This window comes from Oncorhynchus mykiss, chromosome 6 (assembly GCF_013265735.2).
Source record: "Oncorhynchus mykiss isolate Arlee chromosome 6, USDA_OmykA_1.1, whole genome shotgun sequence".
NCBI lineage: Eukaryota > Metazoa > Chordata > Actinopteri > Salmoniformes > Salmonidae > Oncorhynchus > Oncorhynchus mykiss.
Window position 1 is genome coordinate 62,647,473 of NC_048570.1, and position 25,915 is coordinate 62,673,387.

At 43.0% G+C, this 25,915-nt stretch overlaps 1 protein-coding gene across 1 annotated transcript in view; it reads left to right on the top strand.

Moving 5' to 3' along the window:
• Positions 1–655: 655 nt before the first annotated feature.
• Positions 656–25,915, top strand: part of LOC110526303 (malonate--CoA ligase ACSF3, mitochondrial-like) — a 35,075-nt gene continuing 9,815 nt past the window's right edge. The window contains 6 exon segments of the mRNA XM_021607139.2: positions 656–745; positions 2,245–2,400; positions 18,778–18,932; positions 20,873–21,018; positions 24,044–24,148; positions 24,348–24,467. Coding sequence (XP_021462814.2) covers positions 671–745; positions 2,245–2,400; positions 18,778–18,932; positions 20,873–21,018; positions 24,044–24,148; positions 24,348–24,467 — 757 coding nt within the window. The 5' untranslated portion in view covers positions 656–670.

Sequence of the window (25,915 nt, forward strand, 5' to 3'; positions counted from 1 at the left end):
ATAGAGGTGTCACTGCAGATAAAGGCTAACTGCAAGCCTGTCCGAAATACAGTCTTATCACTATAGCAGGGATAGTGCCTATTCTTATCATAACAATTTCACTTAGCCTATGTTAATTATGAATCTCTCAAAATTAATAGGTACTCCAATGCGACCATTGTGTGGCTTGACATCATGAGGATAACATTGGTAGCTTTGAGCAGCATAGTCTCCCATCATGTTGCCAGGGGCAGTACGTTACTTGGTCCCTCTGTGGCTCTCTGCTTTGACTGCTGGCTGGTTACAGTGTGAGGCAAGGCCAGGGAGATGGCTGCTGGGACAGGTCTTGAGGAGAGCCTACACCTCCACAAGAGCAAGGCAGGCTGCAGCAGGGGACAGTGCCCCTGTGTTTTCCAGAGCCCGAGTGTACGGGGACAAGCTGGCCATGGTGGACGACAGTGGGAGCCACAGCTACAGGGTGTTGTATGGCAGTAGTAGGGGCGTATCAAGGCAGTTCTGGACTGTCCCTCTGGGGACCTGCAGGGAAAGCGCATCTTCTTCCTGTGTGCCAACGATGCCTTGTACATGATAGCCCAGTGGGCGTCCATCTGCCCCCACCTACAGCCTCAGCTGTCTTCTGGAAGCCCCAGAGACCCAGCCTGGCATCACAGACTGGGCCCAGCGTCCTGCCATGATCATTTACACCAGCGGCACCACAGGCAGGCCCAAATGGGTTCTCCATACTCACAGCAACATCCAGGCCATGGTAAATAGATTATTCAGTTGTTATATGCATGAATTGTGAGCTTAAGATGAATACTGGTGTTATTCTGTACACTGCTATTTATCATAATGATGTTCTGAGGCATGTTGAATATTTGATCAGTCTGAAGGTTGGACTGAATTTTAAAAGCTAAACTTCAGCTTTTTTTCATTACTGATACTAACCAGGTTTCCATCCAACCCTTTTAGAGTAAAGTACATATCGGATAATAAAATGTCATGACAGTCCTGATGGAAACAGAATTTTGTTTTGGTAAAGGTGTCATAAAATGAATTATGCAAGAAATGTAGGTGGAAACGCTTTTATGAGAAAATACTGATATAAATAATCATCATATCAAAGTAAACTTGGAGTCACGTGATGACATGTTGTGTGGTCAGGAAAGCATGCAGTTTAATAGGCTACAGATGAAATAAATGATGCAGAACTTCAAAGGGTGTTGAAAGTGCACGGTGATGAGCTTGATGCTCCTTTCCAATAAATATCGAGAATCTTATTCTGGTGACATGATCATCGAAGGCTTGGCTGCCGTTTGACAAATCAAAATAAATCTCTCTTTTTTTCCATAATAATCTCTTCGTGTAGGCAACATTTTTTGAGACGACCGTCAGTAGAGTTGAAAATGCGATTTAACTTAATTTTTTATTTGGTACATGGGAATTTAACTGCAAAAAATATGTTTATATGCACTACGTCATCACACACAGCCTTTTATCTGCAACAAGTCAATTAGATGGAAACACAACTCATATTGTTTTTTACAAGGATTTTATAATACTCACATGAAAATCTGTCGCCAATTGAATGGAAACATAGTTATTTTTTTATTTCCTGCTGTCGGTACTGTGAACTTCAGAAGTATTTTTCTCTTGAAGAATTAATAGAGGTTCTATCGAGACAGTTTTCTGTAGCCCAGTGGTAGTATGTAAGGGTGGGTTGTCGGGGGTTACACATGCGACAGACAGAGTGTCGTTTTGCTTTTGTTCCACGTGAGCTTTCTGAATAATCACCCAAATTATTTCATTACATGGGGCACTTCAGGCTATGTAGGATTTTTTGGGGGTACATTTTCAACCACAATTGACCTGCATGTCCAATAGAGTAGAGAATTACATCACCCTCAATTAAGGAGATTCATTTGGAAATGACAAGCCCAGGGAGGGAGCTCAGTGAGGGAACACGGAAGAGATGGTTCCTGGAAGGTTGAGGGCTTGGGGACACTATCCATTCCCTCTGCTCCTTCCAGCTGTCTGGCCCTGCTGACTAAAGACAGGGGTTTACTCTCTTCTTGCACGGTGGTTACATTAAGTATGTTTGATAAGGAGTGGCAGAACGGAACCTTCAGGCAGGACCACCATGAAAGCTTTTGAGTGAGCTACCCATCATTATATAGAAAGGAAATGTCCAAAGAACTGGTAGGAACACATTGTATGACCAAATAGCTCAGTGGATCTCTCATGGCCTGTCTCCCCCTCTCCCAGGTTCAGGTTCTAGTGTCAGAGTGGGGCTGGTCCAGAGATGATGTCATCCTTCACACCTTTCCCCTGCACCACATCTATGGCATTGTCAACAAGCTGCTCTGACCTCTCTGGGTGGGTGCCACCACCGTCATGCTGCCTACCTTCCAGCCTCAGAAGGTACATTACAACTATAGTACACTACTACTGCTACTACTTGTAACATGCTGTTTCAGTTGACTCCCTCATGTCCTGTCTGTGTGCTGTCAGGTATTCTACTGCTGTCTGCCTTGTGTGTGTTAGCAGTAAGTAGCAGTAAGTAGTGCTCTGTAAGGGACTTCAGTGGAGGCTGTCTGTCCTCCTCTTGCGGGGATGCACTCCACAGACCTGAACAATGGAGACACACCGGGGCGGGTGGCTGGTGGGGAGTAGAAGGGGGCTGCTGTTCAACCTTATCGGCTAGTTGTCAGCCATCGGCGCTAATTGTGGCAGTGTTGCCGTGCTGAAAGCACTGGGCCGGGGATGTCAATAACAGAGCCTGGAGCTGAGCTGACACGGACAGGTCCATGATGCCCCCCGCCTCATCCCGCCGGGCCGCTGGGGGTCATGGGTGTTGGCAGCCAGGCAGGCAGTGCTCCAGGTTGGCAGTCAGTGCTCTCCCCCAGACTGTCATGCTAAGCGTTTGGAGCTGGGTGATGGATTGCCCAGTGTGGCTTTGTATCTGACCACGCCAACTCACAGCACAGGCTTTAGAGCCAGATCAATAGATGAGGTGACATTGAAGGATGATAGTGCTTGTTTGGAGAGGTGGTGGTGGAGTAGGTAAGGGGGGTGGTGTCAGAGGGGTTTTAAGGTCTAGGAGAACTTAATGGGAGTCAAGGGTATGATTGACAGGTAAGGGCTGTAGAGGACAACCAATAAAGAGGAGGTTTACTGTAGTATCAGAGCATTTCACTTTCTTTATACCTAACCTGACCTTGTGTACAAAACAGACAGCATACGCTTTACTCTCACCCCTGAGGATGCCTTGTAGATTTTTTTTTCATTTTCTTGAAGTCATAATGAGAAATAAATCGATATACTGTAATATATTAATATAGCTCTAGGCTATTTCTGAGTGACTGTCTGATAGACCGGTCGGAAATTGTACTGAGAGTACACTATATATACAAAAGTTTGTGGACACCCCTTCAAATTGTATAAAATCGAGCACACATCCATGCAATCTCCATAGACAAACATTGGCAGTAGAATGGGCTTACTGAAGAGCTCGGTGAGCTCGGTACCGTCATAAGATGCCACCTTTCCAACAAGTCAGTTCGTCAAATTTCTGTCCTGCTAGAGCTGCCCCGGTCAACTATAAGTGCTGTTATTGTGAAGTGGAAACACCTAAGAGCAACAACGGCTCAGCCGTGAAGTGGTAGGCCACACAAGCTCACAGAACAGAACCGCTGAAGCATGTAGCGCGTTAAAATTGTCTGTCCTTTGCTTCAACACTCACTACAGAGTTCCAAACTGCCTCTGGACGCAACATCTGCACAAGAAATGTTAGTATAGACCTTCATTAAATGGGTTTCCATGGCCGAGCAGCTGCACACAAGCCTAAGATCACCATGCGCAATGCCAAGTGTCAGCTGGAAAGGTATAAAGCTCGCCGCCATTGGACTCTGGAGCAGTGGAAATGCATTCTCTGCAGTGATGAATTCCGCTTCACCATCTGGCAGTACGACAGACGAATCTGGGTTTGGCGGATGCCAGGAGAACGGTACCTTCCCAAACGCATAGTGCCAAATGTAAAGTTGGATGGAGGTAGTACATTATAATGGTCTGGGACTGTTTTTCATGATTCGAGCTAGGCCCCTTAGTTCCAGTGAAGAGAAATCTTAATGCTACAGCATACAATTACATTCTAGATAGTTCTGTGCTTCCAACTTTGTGGCAACAGTTTGGGGAAGGCCCTTTACTGTTTCAGCATGACAATACCCCCTTGCAGAAAGCGAGATCTATACAGAAATGCTTTGTTGAGAATGGTGTGGAATAACTTTACTGGCCTGCACAGCCCTGACCTTAACCCCATCAAACACCTTTGGGAGGAATTGGAATGCTGATTACGAGCCAGGCCTAATCGCCCAACATCAGTGCCTGACCAAACTAATGCTCTTGTGACTGAATGGAAGAAGATCCAGCAGCAATGTTCCAACATCTAGTGGAAAGCCTTCCCAGAAGAGTGGAGGCTGTTATAGCAGGAAAGGGGGGACCAACTCCATATTAATGCCCATGATTTTGGAGGGAGATTTTCGACAAGCAGGTATCCACATACTTTTGGTCATGTAGTGTATGATGATCATTTTGAAAAATGAATTTATTATTGCCTCTAATGGACATACCTGTGGTTGGAATCCTCCAGTCAACTAGATGAATGATAACCAGTACAGAAAAGGAGACAGAAGGGAGGATAGACATGGAAATTGAGTGCTGACTGACTCTAGGTAGTGTGTGTTTGTGTGTGCAGGGTTTTTTCTGGATAATAATGGGGCTTAGGTGGTGGGTATTGCTGGAGCGTGGCCAATGGTGTGGTCACGGAGGCCCTCATGTAGGCCGCAGTGACAATGTATCTGTTTTAAAGCAAATTTTCTGAAATTCTACACGTTTTGCCATGAGGCTGAGAATTATTTTAGCATTTTTAAAGCACATTTCCAGCAATTCTACACATCTTGGCTTGGGGCTGAGAGAAAAGTTGTATTTTTAAAGCTAATTTACAGAAATTCTACACATTTTGCCATGGCTTATGCTATCTGAGTGAATCATTGGGGGCCCCATGCCATGACAAAAACACTCCTGAATGCGTAATTGCATAACATTTTTGATTCTGTCCAGCTTTTATTTTGGTGACTGTTAGTTCTCAAAGATGATCTTATTTAAAAATGTATATGCCCATTATATTTTCTACATTTTTTATATTTGGTTTTAGTTTTCCCATCCCGAATATATATATTTTTTATTGGAGCTGGTGGGAGGAGTTATGGGAGGACGCGCTCATTTTAATTGCTGGAATGGAATAAGTGGAACGGTGTCAAACATATGGAAACCACATTTATTCCATTCCAGCCATTACAATGATATATATATACTGAACAAAAATCTAAACGCAACATGCAACAATTTCAACGATTTTACTGAGTTACAGTTCATATAAGGAAATCAGTAATTGAAATAAATAAATTAGGCTTTATCTATAGATTTCACATGACTGGGCAGGGGCGCAGCCATGGGTGGCCCAGAGATGTCATAGGCCCATTCACTGGGTAGCCAGGCCCAGGGAATCAGAATTAGTTTTTCCCCACAAAAGGGCTTTATTACAGACAGAAATACTACTTTTATAGTGGCCTTTTATTGTCGTCAGCACAAGGTGCACCTGTGTAATGATTAGGGTTGCACATTTCGGGGAATATTCAGAGGTGGAACCTTTCCGTGGGAATATATGGGAATTCATGGGAATATATGGGAATGAATGGAAATATATGCAAATTAATACTAATACCATTTAAATGTAGATATTTTTACAATATCATGTGGAGACAGAAACATTAACATTTTACCTTATCATAAGTAGATAAAAAACACATGAGCTGGCGCACACCCAGAATAATAGTTTGTGTGGAGGTGCTGACTAACGGCGAATAAATTATAAACTATCAAAATAAAGAAAGTAGCACACTCCATGTATAATCTCCCAGCAATTTAATGGGTATTTACCAACGTTTCGGCATCACTGTGCCTTCCTCGGGGTAATGTCATGAATACTTGAACCAGGTTGTGTAGACACACAGTGCAATTAGTGTAACCAATGACAGTAGTGAGGGGTGTGTCATAATGATTATGTTAATTAAAATTAATTAGTGAAACTGTTAAAAAATAATATATGGCATATTAAATATATTCTGCGATTGTTATCATATAGAAACATAATGGAAAATTGTAGCGTCAACATACAGTTGAAGTCAGAAGTTTACCTACACCTTAGCCAAATACATTTAAACTCAGTTTTTCACAATTCCTGACATTTAATCCTAGTACAAATTCCCTGTCTTAGGTCAGTTAGGATCACCACCTTATTTTAAGAGTGTGAAATGTCAGAATAATAGTAGAGAGAATGATTTATTTCAGCTTTTATTTCTTTCATCACATTCCCAGTGGGTCAGAAGTTTACATACACTCAATTAGTATTTGGAAGCATTGCCTTTAAATTGTTTAACTTGGGTCAAACGTTTTGGGTAGCCTTCCACAAGCTTCCCACAATAAGTTGGGTGAATTTTGGCCCATTCCTCCTGACAGAGCTGGTGTGACTGAAACAGGTTTGTAGGCCTCCTTGCTCGCACACACTTTTTCAGTTCTGCCCACAAATTTTCTTTAGGATTGAGGTCAGGGCTTGGTGATGGCCACTCCAATACCTTGACTTTGTTGTCCTTAAGCCATTTTTCCACAACTTTGGAAGTATGCTTGGGGTCATTGTCCATTTGGAAGACCCATTTGCGACCAAGCTTTAACTTCCTGACTGATGTCTTGAGATGTTGCTTCAATATATCCACATAATTTTCCTGCCTCATGATGTCATGCCTCACTGTCATGCCCTGGCCATAGAGAGGCTTTTATTCTCTATTTTGGTTAGGCCAGGGTGTGACTAGGGTGGGCATTCTATGTTCATTTTCTATGGTTTTTTTCAATGTCTTTGTTGTTTGTCCGGGTGTGGTTCTCAATCAGAGGCAGCTGTCTATCGTCTCTGATTGAGAACCATACTTAGGTAGCCTTGTCCCACTTGAGTTTTGTGGGTAGTTGTTTTCGGTTGAGTGTTTATATCACCTGTCAGAACTGTTTTGGTTATTCCTTTTGTTATTTTGTATTTAGTGTTCCGTTTCGAATAAATAATATGAACGCGTACCACGCTGCACCTTGGTCCTCACCTTCTTCCTCTGAATGCCGTTACACCTAGCCTTAACAGGATGCTAGTGTAGAGAGGCTAGCACTGGAGTAATATGATCCAATTTTTTGCTTCTAGTCAAGATTCTAGCAGCCGTGTTTAGCACTAACTGAAGTTTATTTAGTGCTTTATCCAGATATCCGGAAAGTAGAGCATTGCAGTAGTCTAATCTAGAAGAGACATTTTTCTGCATAATTTTTGGACAGAAAGTTTCAGATTTTTGCAATGTTACGTAGATGGAAAAAAAGCTGTCCTTGAAACAGTCTGATATGTTTGTCAAAAGAGAGATCAGGATCCAGAGTAACACCGAGGTCCTTTACAGTTTTATTTGAGATTACTGTACAACCATCAAGATTAATTGTCAGATCCAACAGAAGATTTCTTTGTTTCTTGGGACCTAGAACAAGCATCTCTGTTTTGTCCGAGTTTAAAAGTAAAACATTTGCCACCATCCACATCCTTATGTCTGAAACACAGACTTTCAGGGAGGGCAATTTTGGGGCTTCACCATGTTTCATCGAAATGTACAGCTGTGTATCGTCCGCATAGCAGTGAAAGTTAACATTTTGTTTCCGAATGACATCACCAAGAGGTAAAATATATAGTGAAAACAATAGAGGTCCTAAAACAGAACCTTGAGGAACACCGAAATTTACAGTATTTGTCAGAGGACCAACCATCCACAGAGACAAACTGATATCTTTTTGACAGATAAGATCTAAACCAGGCCAGAACTTGTCCGTGTAGACCAATTTGGGTTTCCAATCTCTCCAAAATAATGTGGTGATCGATGGTATCAAAAGCAGCACTAAGGTCTAGGAGAACAAGGACAGATGCAGAGCCTTGATCTGACGCCATTAAAAGGTAATTTACCACATTCATGAGTGCAGCCTCAGTGCTATGATGGGGTCTTAAAACCAGACTGAAGTGTTTTGTATACATTGTTAGTCTTCAGGAAGGCAGTGAGTTGCTGCGCAAAAGTTGTAAATTTTTTTTTGAGAGGAATGGGAGATTTGATATAGGCCGATAGTTTTTCATATTTTCTGGGTCAAGGTTTGGCTTTTTCAAGAGAGGCTTTATTACTGCCACTTAGTGAGTTTGGTACACATCCGGTGGATAGGGAGCCGTTTATTATTTTCAACATAGGAGGGCCAGGCACAGGAAGCAGCTCTTTCAGTAGTTTAGTTGGAATAGGGTCCAGCATGCAGCTTAGGTTTAGAGGCAATTACTTTTTTCATGAATGTGTCAAGAGATATAGTATTAAACAACTTGAGTGTCTCCCTTGATCCTAGGTCCTGGCAGTGTTGTGCAGACCCAGGACAACTGAGCTTTGGAGAAATACGAAGATTTAAAGAGAAGTCTATAATTTGCTTTCGAATGATCATGATTTTTTCATCAAAGAAGTTCATGAATGTATCACTGCTGAAGTGAAAGCACTTCCAGTTTGGTGTTGCGCCATTTCCATTCCAATTTTCTGGAAGCTTTTTTCAGAGCTCTGTATTTCCTGTATACCAGGGAGCTAGTTTCTTATGACAAATATTTTTTGTTTTTGGGGGTGCGACTGCGTCTAGAATATCACGCAAGGTTAAATTAAGTTCCTCAGTTAGGTGGTTAACCGATTGTTGTACTCTGACATCCTTTGGTAGGTGGAGGGAGTCTGGAAGGGAATCTAGGAATCTTCGGGTTGTCCGAGAATTTATAGCACCTCGTTTGATGATCCTTGGTTGGGGTCTGAGCAGATTATTTGTTGCGATTGCAAATGTAATGAAATGTGTGGTCCTATAGTCCAGGATAATAAGGAAAAACATTTAGATCCACAATATTTATTCCACGAGACAAAACTAGGTCAGGAGTATGACTGTGGCAGTGAGTAGGTCCGGAAACATGTTGGACAAAACCCCCCGATGATGGCTACAAAAGCCTTTTGGAGTGGGTCTGTGGACTTTTCCATGTGAATATTAAAGTCACCAAAAATGTGAATATTATCTGCTATGACTAGGACAAGGTCCGATAGGAATTCAGGCAACTCAGTGAGGAATGCTGTATACGGCCCAGGAAGCCTGTAAACAGTAGCTATAAAAAATGATTGAGTAGGCTGCATAGATTTCGTGACTAGAAGCTCAAAAGACAAAAACAGTCATTTTTGGGGGGTAAATTGAAATTTGGTTTCGTAAATGTTAGCAACACCTCCGCCTTTGCGGGATGCGCGGGGGATGTGGTCACTAGTGTAACCAGGAGGAGAGGCCTCATTTAACACAGTAAATTCATCAGTCTTAAGCCATGTTTCAGTCAGGCCAATCACATCAATATTATGATCAGTGATTAGCTCACTGACTATAACTGCCTTGGAAGTGAGGGATCTAACATTAAGTCACCCTATTTTGAGATGTGAGATATCACAATCTCTTTCAATAATGACAGGAATGAAGTGAGATTGCTAAGCGAATACCACCAAGGCAAAGGGTGGCTACTTCGAAGAATCTCAAATATGAAATATATTTTGATTTGTTTGGTTACTACATGATACCATATGTGTTATTTCATAGTTTTGATGTCGTCACTATTATTCTACAATGTAGAAAATAGTAAAAATAAAGAAAAACCCTTGAATGAGTAGGTGTGTCCAAACTTTTGACTGGTACTATATATACAGTGCCTTGCGAAAGTATTCGGCCCCCTTGAACTTTGCGACCTTTTGCCACATTTCAGGCTTCAAACATAAAGATATAAAACTGTATTTTTTGTGAAGAATCAACAACAAGTGGGACACAATCATGAAGTGGAACGACATTTATTGGATATTTCAAACTTTTTTAACAAATCAAAAACTTAAAAATTGGGCGTGCAAAATTATTCAGCCCCTTTACTTTCAGTGCAGCAAACTCTCTCCAGAAGTTCAGTGAGGATCTCTGAATGATCCAATGTTGACCTAAATGACTAATGATGATAAATACAATCCACCTGTGTGTAATCAAGTCTCCGTATAAATGCACCTGCACTGTGATAGTCTCAGAGGTCCGTTAAAAGCGCAGAGAGCATCATGAAGAACAAGGAACACACCAGGCAGGTCCGAGATACTGTTGTGAAGAAGTTTAAAGTCGGATTTGGATACAAAAAGATTTCCCAAAGTTTAAACATCCCAAGGAGCACTGTGCAAGCGATAATATTGAAATGGAAGGAGTATTAGACCACTGCAAATCTACCAAGACCTGGCCGTCCCTCTAAACTTTCAGCTCATACAAGGAGAAGACTGATCAGAGATGCAGCCAAGAGGCCCATGATCACTCTGGATGAACTGCAGAGATCTACAGCTGAGGTGGGAGACTCTGTCCATAGGACAACAATCAGTCGTATATTGCACAAATCTGGCCTTTATGGAAGAGTGGCAAGAAGAAAGCCATTTCTTAAAGATATCCATAAAAAGTGTTGTTTAAAGTTTGCCACAAGCCACCTGGGAGACACACCAAACATGTGGAAGAAGGTGCTCTGGTCAGATGAAACCAAAATTGAACTTTTTGGCGACAATGCAAAACGTTATGTTTGGCGTAAAAGCAACACAGCTGAACACACCATCCCCACTGTCAAACATGGTGGTGGCAGCATCATGGTTTGGGCCTGCTTTTCTTCAGCAGGGACAGGGAAGATGGTTAAAATTGATGGGAAGATGGATGGAGCCAAATACAGGACCATTCTGGAAGAAAACCTGATGGAGTCTGCAAAAGACCTGAGACTGGGACGGAGATTTGTCTTCCAACAAGACAATGATCCAAAACATAAAGCAAAATCTACAATGGAATGGTTAAAAAATAAACATATCCAGGTGTTAGAATGGCCAAGTCAAAGTCCAGACCTGAATCCAATCGAGAATCTGTGGAAAGAACTGAAAACTGCTGTTCACAAATGCTCTCCATCCAACCTCACTGAGCTCGAGCTGTTTTGCAAGGAGGAATGGGAAAAACTGCAAAACTGATAGAGACATACCCCAAGCGACTTACAGCTGTAATCGCAGCAAAAGGTGGCGCTACAAAGTATTAACTTAAGGGGGCTGAATAATTTTGCACGCCCAAGTTTTCAGTTTTTGATTTGTTAAAAAAGTTTGAAATATCCAATAAATGTTGTTCCACTTCATGATTGTGTCCCACTTGTTGTTGATTCTTCACAAAAAAATACAGTTTTATATATTTATGTTTGAAGCCTGAAATGTGGCAAAAGGTCGCAAAGTTCAAGGGGGCCGAATACTTCCGCAAGGCACTGTACATACATACAGTTGAAGTTTACATACACTTCAGTTGTAGTCATTAAAACTTGTTTTTCAACCACTCCACAAATGTCCTGTTAACAAACTGTGGTTGTCACGAACGTCATCAGTGAAATGACCGGACCAAGGTGCAGCGTGGTGAGCGTCATTTTCCTTTAATGTTATAAATGTCAACAAGAAAACACCAAAAACGATCGTGAAGCTGACTAGGGCTATACAGGCCACTAACAAAAACAACTACCCACAACTAAGGTGGCAAAACAGGCTGCCAAAAAACATAGAAACAGAAAACATAGAAATAAAGAAACTAGAATGCCCACCCTAGTCACACCCTGGCCTAACCAAAATAGAGAATAAAAGTCTCTCTATGGCCAGGGCGTGACAAGGGTTTTGGCAAGTCGGTTAGGACATCTACTTTGTGCATGACACAAGTCATTTTTCCAACAATTGTTTACAGACAGATGATTTCACTTATAATTCACTGTATCACAATTCCGGTGGGTAAGAAGTTTACATACAATAAGTTGACTGTGCCTTTAACCAGCTTGGAAAGTAAACTTCCAACTTCAACTGTATATATGTAAATGCTGTGAAAAAGTATTTCTGATTTTCTCTATTTTTGCATATTATTATTTGCAGATCTTTAATATTTTTTTAAATTAAATTAAGTAACAAAGTTATGCAACACCCAATTCTCCTCTGTGAAAAAAGTCATGTCCCCCTTACACTCAACTGGTTGTGCCACCTTTAGCTGCAATTACTCCAACCAAATGCTTCCGGTAGTTGTTGATCAGTCTCTCACATCGCTGTGGAGGAATTTTGTCCCACCTTTACATGCAGAACTGCTTTAACACAGTGACATTTGTGGGTTTTCAAGCATGAACGGCTCTTTTCAAGTGCTGCCACAAAATATGAATTGGTTCTTTTTGAACCATTTTCATGTAGACTAAATTGTGTGTTTTGGATCACTGTCTTGCTGCATGACCCAGCTTTGCTTCAGCTCACAGGCGGATGGCCTAACATTCTCCTGTAGAATTACCTGATACAGAGCAGAATTCATGGTTCCTTTTATTAAGACAAGTCGTCCAGTACCTGAAGCAGCAAAGCATCCCCAAACCATCACACTACCACCACCATGCTGACCATTGGTATGAGGTTCTTACTGTGGAATGCAGTGTTTGGTTTTCGCCAAATATTTTTTATTCTGCGGGCGGTCAGACAGACGACTTTGGGATGAAAATCTATTTTGTTATCCCACACATTATTTAGAAATGTTCCTCTTTCTGCTTTGTATGCGTTAACCTACCTATTGTATTAAAAGCACATATTTGTTGCATTATTCACACATTCAGAATTTGCTGTTTCAACTTCAGTAGCCTACCTCTCCTCGTTGGGCGTGAAAGCTCAAGTATGCCTAGTATGTGTGGTCCCATTGAAATATAGTATGCTGCTTAGATGGGCAGAGAATCACGTGGCAGTTCATTTAAATATGAAATGAACTTAAATATGATTCTACTGTAGTTTACTACAATGTCTCTGTAAATAAATATTGATCATGGAAAAAAAGTGGAGGGCGCTCAACCAACGTGAGTCGAAGTGCAATCAAAAAATGTAATCATCATTGAAATGGAAAAGGCACAATGCGCACATAGGTAGGCGACTATGGTGAGCGAGCGTTGGTCCTTTTCATTTTCAATAGGTATTGATTGCCCATTTATTTGTCTCTGCCTGCAAATCGTCCTCCTAACAGGTAGGCTATATCCTATAGGCCTATTCAAAACGTAGCAAGTGTTGCTGTTATCATTCTTGCTGCTTCAAGTTCAGTAAACATACCTGCTAGATCAGGTGCGCGTGTGGTCTCAATTAAATAGAGTAGGCCTATGAATGGGCGGAGAATAGGTCTATGATTAGGGTATAGTTTACTATAGCCTAATACTATAAATATTGATCACCTATATTTCTCCATCTGAAGATCTTCCGACTCCTAAAAGGTAGGCTATGAAAATAGCTCAAGAGAAAGTTCAAGTCTCTCCTACTCTGCTCTCGTCAAACTACATCTAGCATATTGGCTGATATTGTCCAGTAATACAGATAGCCTACACTCAAAAAGTGTGTTGAGTAAATATTAATGATCAAATATAGATTACTACTAAATAGTTAGGTACATCTAACACGGTTGTATTGAGTGAATGCTATAGATAGCGTTTTTATTAGCTCACTTCTAAATCCTCTACTTATGTTGAATTTACCTAGTGTGATTAAATTCCACTTGAGTTCCATAGTGTTTTAGTAACGGCAGTGAGTCACATAAATACAACACAAGTAACTTTGGTTTAGTTGACTTTATTGACTTCACTTCAAGTTATTACCAAGGTAACAGGCAACGAGAACGAAGTCATCAGCTACACATGAAAACAAACAATGGCAAGCACACTTGCATCAAAGTGAATATTTCCTAATCATTTAGATTTGCTAATAAATATGTGATTTTCTGGATTTTGTTCCCTCATTTTGTCTGTCATAGTTGAAGTGTACCTATGATGAAAATTACAGGCCTCTCTCATCTTTTTAAGTGGGAGAACTTGCACAATTGGTGGCTGACTAAATACTTTTTTGCCCCACTGTTGGTGTTCCTTTTGTCCAGGTGTGAAAGGGCAGTGTGGAGTGCAATAGAGATTGCATCATCTGTGGATCTGTTTGGGCGGTATGCAAATTGGAGTAGGTCTAGGGTTTCTGGGATAATGGTGTTGATGTGAGCCATGACCAGCCTTTCAAAGCACTTCATGGATACAGACGTGAGTGCTACATGTCGGTAGTCATTAAGGCAGGTTAAGGCTTTTACAACTTGGTGAAAGAGCGCAACACATACACACTGAACTTTACTCAAGCCTGCTCTGTGGTGTCCACGCGGTCCGAAATCCAGTCGACTGCTCTGATGCGTCCGCATGGTCCTGAAACACATCTTTGCCACATTTTGTATCATATTGCATTAATAAAGCTGGGGGGACAACAGTTTGGGAAAGTTGAACTGTATACTAATACTCAGAGAAATCGCCTTGCTATTGACCAATCGAAGCTCACTATAGTTTCCAGATTACTGGTTTGGCTGTTGATACCTAGCACTACCTAGCCTGCTTGCTAGCACTACCTAGCCTGCTTGCTAGCACCAACATTAGGGTGAAACGAGCGTGGCAATCCAGATTTACATGTTAAAAGGATCTCGCCTATATCTTCACAACACCCTTCTTGTCTCAACATTTTAAATTATACTCAAGACACATTATCTTCACACATATTTTAGATGCTTTTCACTGACAGCCGCAACTCATTTATCAACTTGGCCTATTGCCATGTGCGCTGCCCAAATTGCAGGCTTCTCAAATAGGCATAGGCCTATAAGCTTGTGATTTGAAACAATTCACATTGTCACACCCTGACCATAGTTTGCTTTGTATGTTCTATGTTTTGTTTGGTCAGGGTGTGATCTGAGTGGGCTTTCTATGTTGGATGTCTTGTTTGTCTGTTTCTGTGTTTGGGCCTGATATGGTTCTCAATCAGAGGCAGGTGTTAGTCATTGTCTCTGATTGGGAGCCATATTTAGGTAGCCTGTTTTGTGTTGGGTTTTGTGGGTGATTGTTCCTGTCTCTGTGATTGCACCAGATAGGGCTGTTTTGGTTTTTCACATTTCTTGGTTTTGTTAGTCTATTCATGTATAGTTTCTTTATTAAAGAACCATGAATAATAACCATGCTGCGTTTTGGTCCGCCTCTCCTTCGACACAAGAAAACCGTTACACATCTTTTTTTTTTAAAGAAGCTAATGATTTTGAATGATTTTATTTATTTCTGTATAGACAGGAGTAATTAGGCCTATATAGCCTAATTTTGGCAAATGTATTTGTTTTCATATCAACCTTCTTTCCTTGTCCATGCAGAAGCCAAAGGTGCAATCCTAGTCATATTAGCAAACCATCCTAGTTGTTGCATCTTTAGAGTCCCCCTCTTTCTAAGTTTCTAAGAGATGCGGAACAGCTCTCATCAGGTGAACTGTTTAGAATGGTGTTTTCCCACAAATTGCATTGGCTGCTTCATTACAGGAGTCGCATGTTCTGTTTGGATGAATTACCATAATCTAAATGTGATTTATTTAATTCGGCGCACCGTGGGTGGACACCCTAATGGGTTACGCAACCAATGCATATGGGTTTGGTAAATTTCTCAAATGGCGAGAAATTAAAATATTCCCAGTTAAGCAGCATGTTCCTAACGGAAACCCTGGTGTGTGAGTGGGTGGAGGGATGGTTGGAGGTCCATGTGCATGACTGTCTCTGACCCCAGAGGAAGGAGGGCTCTGCTCGGTCGATCAAGCAGAGGAGTGGGTGTGTGGCTCCAGCAGGCCCCCAGTGTCCAGTCTGGAGCGTGAAATCTCGAGATCTGCTGGTCGGCTACTGTGTAGCAACCTAGCAGTTCCAAAAGCCCCCAGTCTGCCTTAGAAAACCTATTTAAATTACGATCGCCAGAACGACCAAACAAAAACAATTCCGACCCCCACAGTGAATCATTTTTTAAATTCGCTACAAATCGAGATATATTTGTATCCTGACGTCTACATTTGTCAGCACACAGGATCACGTTCTTACAGACCAATTATGGGCTGGCAGGCTATGAGGAGGCTCGCGCCCTCATGCCGTAAACATTAAGGTTGACTCTCTCAGACAAGATGAAAACGATTACATCGACCATGATCCTTTGCTAGTTATGGCCACTTTAACTATGATCCTTAGCGATTTTTGGGGGTACCACTCAGCAATATGGCGCACTTCAAATACTTCCAGCTTCATGCGCCATCGGGAGTTTTCCATAGGAATAAGTGAATGACGTCAACGCGACTGGTTTTAATGTCCATGGGCCCCAGCCATGAGTACAGTAGGAGAGATAACAGAACATATCAGGACTGGACTCACAGACCAGAGGCCAGGAGAGCAGAGGACAAGAGGTTAATGGCTGGGAGGTCATGATCCATCCTCACAAAACTGAACTGAACTGCATCATTGTGTGGTGGTGGAGAAAAGGTACTGGCTACAGGGCTAGTATAGGGTAGCTGGATGCTGCTGGGTTAAGGGCTGTTTGGGATGCAGGCTGCAGCCGAGGGTCTCCAACATACACTCCCCCAGGTGGAGGGCAGCTCTTTGACGGACATAAATTGGCTTTTCCCCCCTCCTGAGTGGCTGCTGGGGGAAGCGCTCCACTGCGCTTGATAGACACGGCCCAGAATGCCCAGAACAGACACAGGAAATAATATTCCCCTCTGAACCCCGCTATCTAGTCTGTCCGTGTGTGCGCGTGGTTGTGGATGTGTGTGGCTGAGCAGATAGATAAAGTTTTGTGAGTTTGCGTGAATAGATGGGTCTCTGTGGGATAGTCCACGCTTCTGCCTGTTTATTTAAGAGACACATTTTTCAACCTTAATCTATTTTGATATTGCAATATTTAGAGCTTGATGAAGGGAAGAGGAGCGAAAAGGCGGGGTTGATAAAATGACAAAGCAGGTAAGTTGAGAAGGGGAAGTTAACTAAAGAGAGTAGGCAGTAAAAGAGGGTGATTTAAGAGGACAGGGAGGAGGGGAAGCTGAGGAATGGGTGGCAGATGAGGAGAGAATCGGTGTGGGGTGTGATGGAGAGAGGGACAGACAGAGGAAGACTGATAAGAGTAGGGGCAGTGAAGCAGGAAATTATGAAATGGAGAGAGTGAGGGTGTGGGAGAGAGGATGAGGGAGAATGAGGGAGGAGGTTCTAGGAGGGAGAGACGTGCGCGTGCTCCCAGGGGGGACAGAGCCAAGGAGAATCTGTCGTTCACCTTCAATTAATTCACACTGTCCTCCCACTGTGTGTTGGGGGTGCAGCCAGGCGTGCCGGGGGGGGGGGGGGGGGGGGTAGGAGGGACTCGTAATATCTCTGTGTGTGTGTTTGTATGTGTGCGTACTGTGTAAGTAGCTTTGTCCTTGCATGAGTGTATACGAGGCGCTTATGTATAAATGTGTAGCCATGTGTCAGTTATTCTCTGTTTATGTGCATCCGTCTCTGAGTACGACTGAGAAAGAGGAGGAGGAGGGCTGTTGGCTCCACATTTGTTAAAAAAAATAAAAATAATTAAAAGCGGGGAAAAGGTATTTTTAAAATTCAACGTGCCACAGCATTATGACTGACCTCAATAACGTTCCAGTTGAATTCCTCTTTAAGAAGCTGTTAGACTGACCTTTACCGATCCTGTCAACGTTTTTGTAATAAACTAGCCTGTTGACAGTTTTCATCTTCAGCCATGCCCTCGCCTCGATCCTCATTCACTGTAAATAATGTACACACAATACCATGGCACCCTATCCATCTGTTTTACATATTGTGATCTCACAATACCATGACACCCTATCCATCTGTTTTACATATTGTGATCTCACAATACCATGACACCCTATCCATCTTCTTTACATATTGTGATCTCACAATACCATGGCACCCTATCCATCTGCTTTGCATATTGAGATCTCACAATACCATGGAACCCTATCCATCTGCATTACATATTGTGATCTCACAATACCATGGCACCCTATCCATCTTCTTTACATATTGTGATCTCACAATACCATGGCACCCTATCCATCTGTTTTACATATTCTGACCTCACAATACCATGGAACCCTATCCATCTGTTTTACATATTGTGATCTCACAATACCATGGCACCCTATCCATCTGTTTTACATATTGTGATCTCACAATACCATGACACCCTATCCATCTGCATTACATATTGTGATCTCACAATACCATGGCACCCTATCCATCTGTTTTACATATTGTGATCTCACAATACCATGGCACCCTATCCATCTGTTTTACATATTGTGATCTCACAATACCATGGCACCCTATCCACCTGTTTTACATATTGTGATCTCACAATACCATGACACCCTATCCACCTGTTTTACATATTGTGATCTCACAATACCATGACACCCTATCCATCTGTTTTACATATTGTGATCTCACAATACCATGACACCCTATCCATCTTCTTTACATATTGTGATCTCACAATACCATGACACCCTATCCATCTGTTTTACATATTGTGATCTCACAATACCATGACACCCTATCCATCTTCTTTACATATTGTGATCTCACAATACCATGGCACCCTATCCATCTGCATTACATATTGTGATCTGGATGAAATTATTATTTTTGCATTAATATGGGGTAGATATTCCATCTACGTACAATGTAAAATACTGTTTCTGACTCCCTCCCCCTCAGGTATGGGAAGTCCTGCTCAGCTCCAAGGTTCTTATGGTGAATGTGTTCATGGCTGTTCCAACCATCTACTCCGAGCTTATCCGGCACTATGAGCAGCACTTCTCCCAGCCACACGACCAGGACTTTGTCAGGGCTGCCTGCAAGGAGAGAATCAGGCAGCAAGAACCGTATAGTCTACTTATACTAGTGTCAATACCTCAGGAAATGAGTAGATCTCCATCATTAGCAGTATCATAATATTCATATAACTGGACAAATATCTTTAACAAGCTCATTGCTTATCTATTGTGATGAAATTGCTTTCTTAAAATCTCTGACAAGACATCTTCAGAGCGAATGGGTTCTCATGAATCTGGACAGTGGTTTCTCATTCCGTCAGAGAGTGAAGCGATAGTTTGAAGGGGAAGGGATATGTGTCAGAGATCAAAGGGATGGGTTTTAAAGAGAGACGGGGCTTTGTAGTGAGATGTGACAGATGCTTTCTGTAAATGTACCAGGGCTTATGCTCAAGAGAGAGTGAAGAAAGCATTGGGACGTGACAAATGGAATAGAGTTATAAACTCTATGTAAAGCCCAGCACTTATGTTACCCCAACCTAAAGTTGCAAAGGTACCGGTAATTTACCAAAGTGACCTGAATCTTCGGTAATTTTGGGTAATTAACAGGACATTTATGGCAACTTTGATAATTTATAACTGAATAATAAAAAAAACTGTTAATATAAAGTATAAACTTTTTATGTTTCTAGTGGATAGACCATATGGTTCAAGAGAAAATTACCTAATTAATGGAAAAAGCATCTAATCAACAATGGCATTGTTTTCAATTAACTCTGCGACTCTTCAAACGATTGACTTTTTTCACCGTTGCTACCAGTTTGGCGGCAAAACATTTACAACAAAGACATATTGGTGTGTGACCGTGGCACAGTAGGTTTGACATTGGATAGCCTATCTTTGAGGTTAGTTAGCGACCTTCAAGTAAATTACACAATGTAAATAGGACAATATTATAATGTTGCACATTAAATGCTTTCAATATTGTAAATTCATTTCTACAATTTATAGTTGGTTTGAGGTTTTTAAGTAATTGAAATTTGGAGCTTTTGTCATTTTAAAATCTTGTCCCATGTACATTGTGTAATTTACTGATGGTCCTTCACTAGCCCCATAGGGATATTGAACGTCAAACCAAATTGGCCATGGGGGTTATGATTGGGTCGCGTGCAGCTGCTCTCTGAATTGATGATTACTTGGGTGCTGCCAGCTGTGGGCATGTGGGCATGATTAAAATAAATCCAACCTACGGAAAACTCTTACGGTACCCTTCATTCTGTAACATACCATTTTATCCTATCATCTCGCAAATCTTCGTTTTCGATGAGACTGACTTTATGACCAAAATTATACTATTTACACTTTGTAGTACATTTTGACACTAGAATAAATGTTTTTAACTCATATCTATGCCACATAGGCTGTTTTCAAAGCGAGAAGTTGCTTTTCAGGGGCAGTCGCTCTTCAAACACCAATGGTATTCACTAAGTTGATGGTTTATATTTAGCCCACAGGCCGATACATTTTTTTCTTGAGCGGTTGGTTGGGGGGCCGGAACATAATTACAAATAATTTGTAGACTGCAAATTGACCGCAAGAAACCCAAACAGATATCATATTTGACTAAAACATAATCATTTTAAACCTTTGGGGGGGGGGAAATAAAGCCACCCGTGGGCCAAATTTGGCTCATGGGCCAACCGGTTGGGGAATCTTGATTTAGGATAATGTTTTACAGCTTTGTCATAATTTGATAAGGCCACACAGGGCCAGAGATAATTAGACACATGTAATAATCTGAAGTACCCCAAAAGGCCACTAGATATCATCTTGTAAAATTCACCCAAAAACTTGAAAGTCACCAAAATTCTGTTAGTTCACTGGTAAACTTAGAAAGTTTACAGTAATATACCCTCCCTTTGCAACCCTACTCCCTCTTGAAGCTACTCCAGTCAATGCTAAGGCCATTGAAAAGAGATGGCTTCATCAGAGCCTGGGCCTTTACTGAGTGTGACCCAGACTTCCCCCTCTAACCCCAGGCTGATGGTGTCTGGCTCGTCCGCCCTGCCTCAGCCCACCCTGTTACGTTGGGAGGAGATCACAGGACACACCCTGTTGGAGCGCTACGGCATGACAGAGATAGGCATGGCCCTGTCCAACCCCCTGGAGGGTCCTCGCATCCCAGGTACACACACCATTGACCACCACCATGTTCCTTTGTACAGTGATGTCATAACCTCACACACATCCAGAAACTGTATGACAGTGAGACTGTCTTTAATTAATATTACAACATGCCGACAGGCTCTGTTGGAGCGCTGTCTTTTTGCCCTGTCTGACAGTTGTCTCAGTTGTCTGAGGAACATGGTGTTGATCAGACTATTTCTGTCTGGTTTACCTATGTTCTTATTCCAGGTGGTTTAGTATCAAAGCTCTATGCTGCTGTTGATGTTTCTGGTTCCATCCTCAGGTGACTGGAGGGTTGTGTTCCTTTCTTCAGTCTTTCCATTCCCCTTCTAGTCTTTTGAGTGGAGGATCTTCAAAGCAGCATTATGACAAGGCAGGCTAATTTGACTGTCAGTAGCTCAGCTAATGCGGTGTCTGTTGTTGTGAGCGCCTGTTTGAAATAAAGAGGCAGGTTCTATTTAATCCTGGGAGGTGGTTATTAAGACCAGCCCTGAGACGCTGCGGTCGCATCGACGTCTTTCCAGCAGCAGTCTATGAGACACTTGTGGAAGAGCGTGTGCGATGCCGTCTCCTTTTAAAGTAGGTAAAACAAATCAATAACAACCATAGAGCTCTCAGAAAATAACACTCCAGCCCCCCCCCCCCTTCCTCCACAGCACTCCACCCCTTCAAAACAACTGTCAACTGTTAACTAATCAACTTGTGTTTTATTATGAGTTTATATAAGACAGTCTATTAAAGACATGTATTGTTATTTTATGAGTGAGTATACACAGAGTTGTATTTGTGTCATGTTGGTGGTCGTAATTTGATTTATGTTTGGCTTCACACTGAGGAGTAGGCTATACCCTAAAGCTATATCTCTCTTAATCTATTCATCTCCATCTCATTTGTATTTTTTTCTTTCATTCTGTTTTTGTTTCCTCTTTTGTTTCCCCCCTCTAACACCAGCCCTGGCAGGAGACACATGTCCCCTTTCAGCAGAATGACTTTGAGCATCTCAACCCCCACCCTTTCACTTCACACCCTTTCACCCTCCCCCTTCTCTCCTCTCCCCTTTCCCCCTCTCTCTCCCCTCTCCATCTCACTTTCTCCCTTCCCTGTGCTTTGTGTTTGGGGGAGGTTGTTGGGGGGTTTGAGCAGCAGTGCTCCAGCAAGGCTCCAGGGGGCGCAGGGCTGTCAGTTCCCCAGGGCAGCCCAGAGAGAGCACAGCGTGAAGGAAGGCTGCTGAATTATGCATGGGGAAGGCAGGCTTGGAGCTACACAGCTCTCTGCTCCTCTCCCTCCCTCCATCCTCGCCTCTCCTTTTCCTCCTCCTCTATGCCTGGCTGGTCTCATTTGAAAACTCTAGCTGGCTGGTTGAGTGTGTGGCTGGCTGGCATGGCTGATGCTGCAGTCGTAATTAGAGGTTCAGATGGGCCCACTGATGGAGCCTTGTTAATGGGCCTCTGTGCAGTCAGGGGAGCTATTGTGTTTCTGACAGGGCTGTCGCCACAGGGCCGGCTACATTCCACTACACACACACACACACGCACACACGCACGCACGCACACACACGCACAGACACACACACACACACACACACACACACACACACACACACACACACACACACACACACACACACACACACACACACACACACACACACACACACACACACACACACACACACAGTATATCTATAAAGCTATATTAATTCAACTCTGCTTTAATAGGCATGAAGAAAAGGGCAGTAATGAGGACGTCAGCATAATAAGATGTTATCTTATTCCTAATACCACTGGAATGTTGTTGTTGTTTGAATTGATTATTTATGCTATTTTCAGCAGAGGGCTGATGTTGGCCATATCAGTTCATTAGTCATTTCCAGCTGTCACTCAACGACCTTATGTCCCTCTCAATGCTGTCTTCATTCCCCTGCATGGTTAGTAATTGTTCCCTGTGTGGAATGTGGGTAGAACACGGCTCTGGAATATTCCTGTCTTCTATTTTGAGTTTCTAGTCACTCGTTTAGCCCTCGTCCCCTTTTTGTAATTCCCCTCCAGTCTTTCTGTTCTGCCTGTAGCCTTTGAAGTGGCAGTCAATCTCAATTATCAGTAAAGTAACGGTGACCTGAATGCTACATGGCTCCAAAATATGTCTGGCCTCCTTCCTGAATGGAGAGAAAAAGCGAGGGAGACCAAGAGGGGAAGAGCGAGAGATTGCTCGGGCTCAAGTATAAATGGATTTTGTTTAGTTTTGTGATTGAGGGGAGAAAGCTCTTTTTATCACCCCGTCGTTGGCAGCTTTCTGCTGTGTTTGGAGAGTGAGGAGGAATGAGGACACGCTGACGATTACCCAGCTCACTGGGACACAACCCTGGGAGAAAAACAACAGGACAGGGACTGAGATGGACGTCATCCTCTCACACAAAAAAAACCTTGAATGAAGGGGACAGGAGGGATAGGACAGGAAGTGGCTTTAGAGAGAAGACTGACTTGACAGAGATAAACTAGGCTGGTCTGGTTTTGAAACGATGGGAAGAGAGCTTGTATCTCTGTGCTTCTTGCTCTGCTGATGAAGTGGAAACGGAGTGTGTTTGATTGGCATTGCCAATCAGGGCTAAAGTTGATTAGATCAATATGAAGCAGGGAGTTATTTTGTAATCATGGCCTGTCTGCCCTGTTCTTTATTGGGAGAGCAGTGGCCTGTGAAATGACATGGCCCACAGTGTCACACACACAGAGAGAGAGAGAGAGAGAGAGAAGGCTGCACAAAGGTTTCCTTCTCTTTTGGCGGAGGCAGTCATTAGAGCTTATCTCTCTATAGGTCAGACAGAAGGAGAAAATGCCTCAGGAATGTGTGTGCATTCATATGTGTAGGAGAAGGATTGTCATTAAATCATTATATTTTTGTTGATGCAAATATTTTGGACGTGACATTTTTTTTACTTAAAAACCATTCGCATTAATTGTGAGAGTGTAATTAGTTCCATTGTGTATGCATGATGTGAGTATTTAGCGTTGTTTGTGTGTGTGCAGGTGCAGTCGGTGTCCATCTTCCAGGAGTGGAGGTTTGCATCGTCATGACGAAAGCAGCCAGCACCACCGTCGCCGAGGGCAACAGCAGAGAAACTCAGGTATTCAGCAGTCAGAAACACTCACATCCATAGATACATTAGAACTTCCAGATTCTGTTGAAAAAAATATATGTCTAAGCAGAATGTTCATGTTGTTAAAAAACATATACGGTTAGCATGTCCAGGACCCTGTCTGTCTTAGCGACCCACTGTAGTGTGTGTGTGTGTGTGTGTGTGTCTGTGTCTGTCTGTCTCTCTGTCTCTAGGTGCGTTGGAGGGGAAGGAGGGGGAGCTGATGGTGCGGGGAGACCAGGTCTTCACAGAGTACTGGAACAAACCAGAGGCCACCAGGGAGTCTTTCACTGAGGACGGCTGGTTCAAAACAGGTACAGTACACTGTCTGTCAGGAACACACTGTCATCTCATGATTTATTGACTGGTATGCAGCTACAGGACACAGGCTCATACCTTGAGGGACAGCCTGATGATACAATACTACGAGAGGGCTGCGAAAGACTAGTGAATATTTCACATGACCACTAGCTCATGTGAAATATTGGCTAGGGTTCACCATGTTCTCTACTTCACCAATCACACCCAGAACACTGGATGAGGCACATTGTCAGAACTACGCTTGCCATGACCTCTCTTTCTCCAGGAGCTGTATTTAAACATTTAGGAAGAAGGCGTCTCACTCCCCTTCAGTGACTGGCTTGTGATAAATGGAGGATGTGTGTTTTTGGTGCTGGGAGGCATTTCTCCTCTCTAAGTGGTTGTGACTCCTCTGTGGGTTGGGGAGAAGAAGAGCAGAGCTGTCAGTGGTGCAGAGGCCGACTAGGCCCTCTCTGGCCCAGTGCATTCCCCCAAGGAGCCCTGCTTTATAACAGGGCTACAGGGAGAGAGGAGCTGCTCAGAGACAGAGAGATGGGCAGGGATAAAGGATGGAGAGAAGTGGGCAAGAAAGAGTGGAGGAGGTACAGATGGAGAAGGGGCTGCAGGGGGAGAGAGTTCGGGAGAGCTGGCAGGGAGGAAGGCGGGAGCTGGCAGGGTGGAGTGGGTTTAATTGGCTTTTAGGGCTGGAAGGACAGAGTTCCAGTGCGCCGCACGCTGCTGTCACACTCCATTAGGCCCACTGGCCGGATAATGAGAGCCAGCACAATCAGCTCCCAGCAGACAGAACAGCCAGCCAGTCAGTCCCCTAGCCAGCCGCTGCTACTGCCAAGCACCCTGCCTGCCTGCCCACCCGCCTGCCTGCCTGTTCCATCCTACATACACATGCACACATGCACACACACACACAAAGTCACACGCACCATCACCTCAGGCAGCCTGCTTGCCATGGCGACCCTGCATCCACCAGCTCCATAGGCAGCTATATCCTCACTACCAGCGGAGGTTGGTGGGAGGAGCTATAAGAGGACGGGCACATTGTAATGGCTGGACTGGAATGGAGCGGAGTCAAACATTTGTTGGATTTGTTTGATACCGTTTAATTGATTCCATTCCAGCCATTACAATGAGCCTGTCCTCCTATAGCTTGTCGCAGCAGCCTCCTCTGCTCACCACAGCACTACTTTACATTTACTTTGACATACCCTATATGCCCAGGTCTATTCACTCTATTCTGCTGCCCTTCTAGGTGTTAGGAGTGTCAGATCTGATGTCACCTCATCTGAAGGCTTCTGGACAGTTCATGTATTTGAATAGGGAGGCTGGAGAAGGTGCGCAGATAGCCTTATTTGTAATGATAAACTCAGTTTTCACAATGCTACTCCCTGTCCAGTGCCTGGTTCTTTGTTTGTCACTATGTATGATCTTGGCTCTGTTGGTAGGC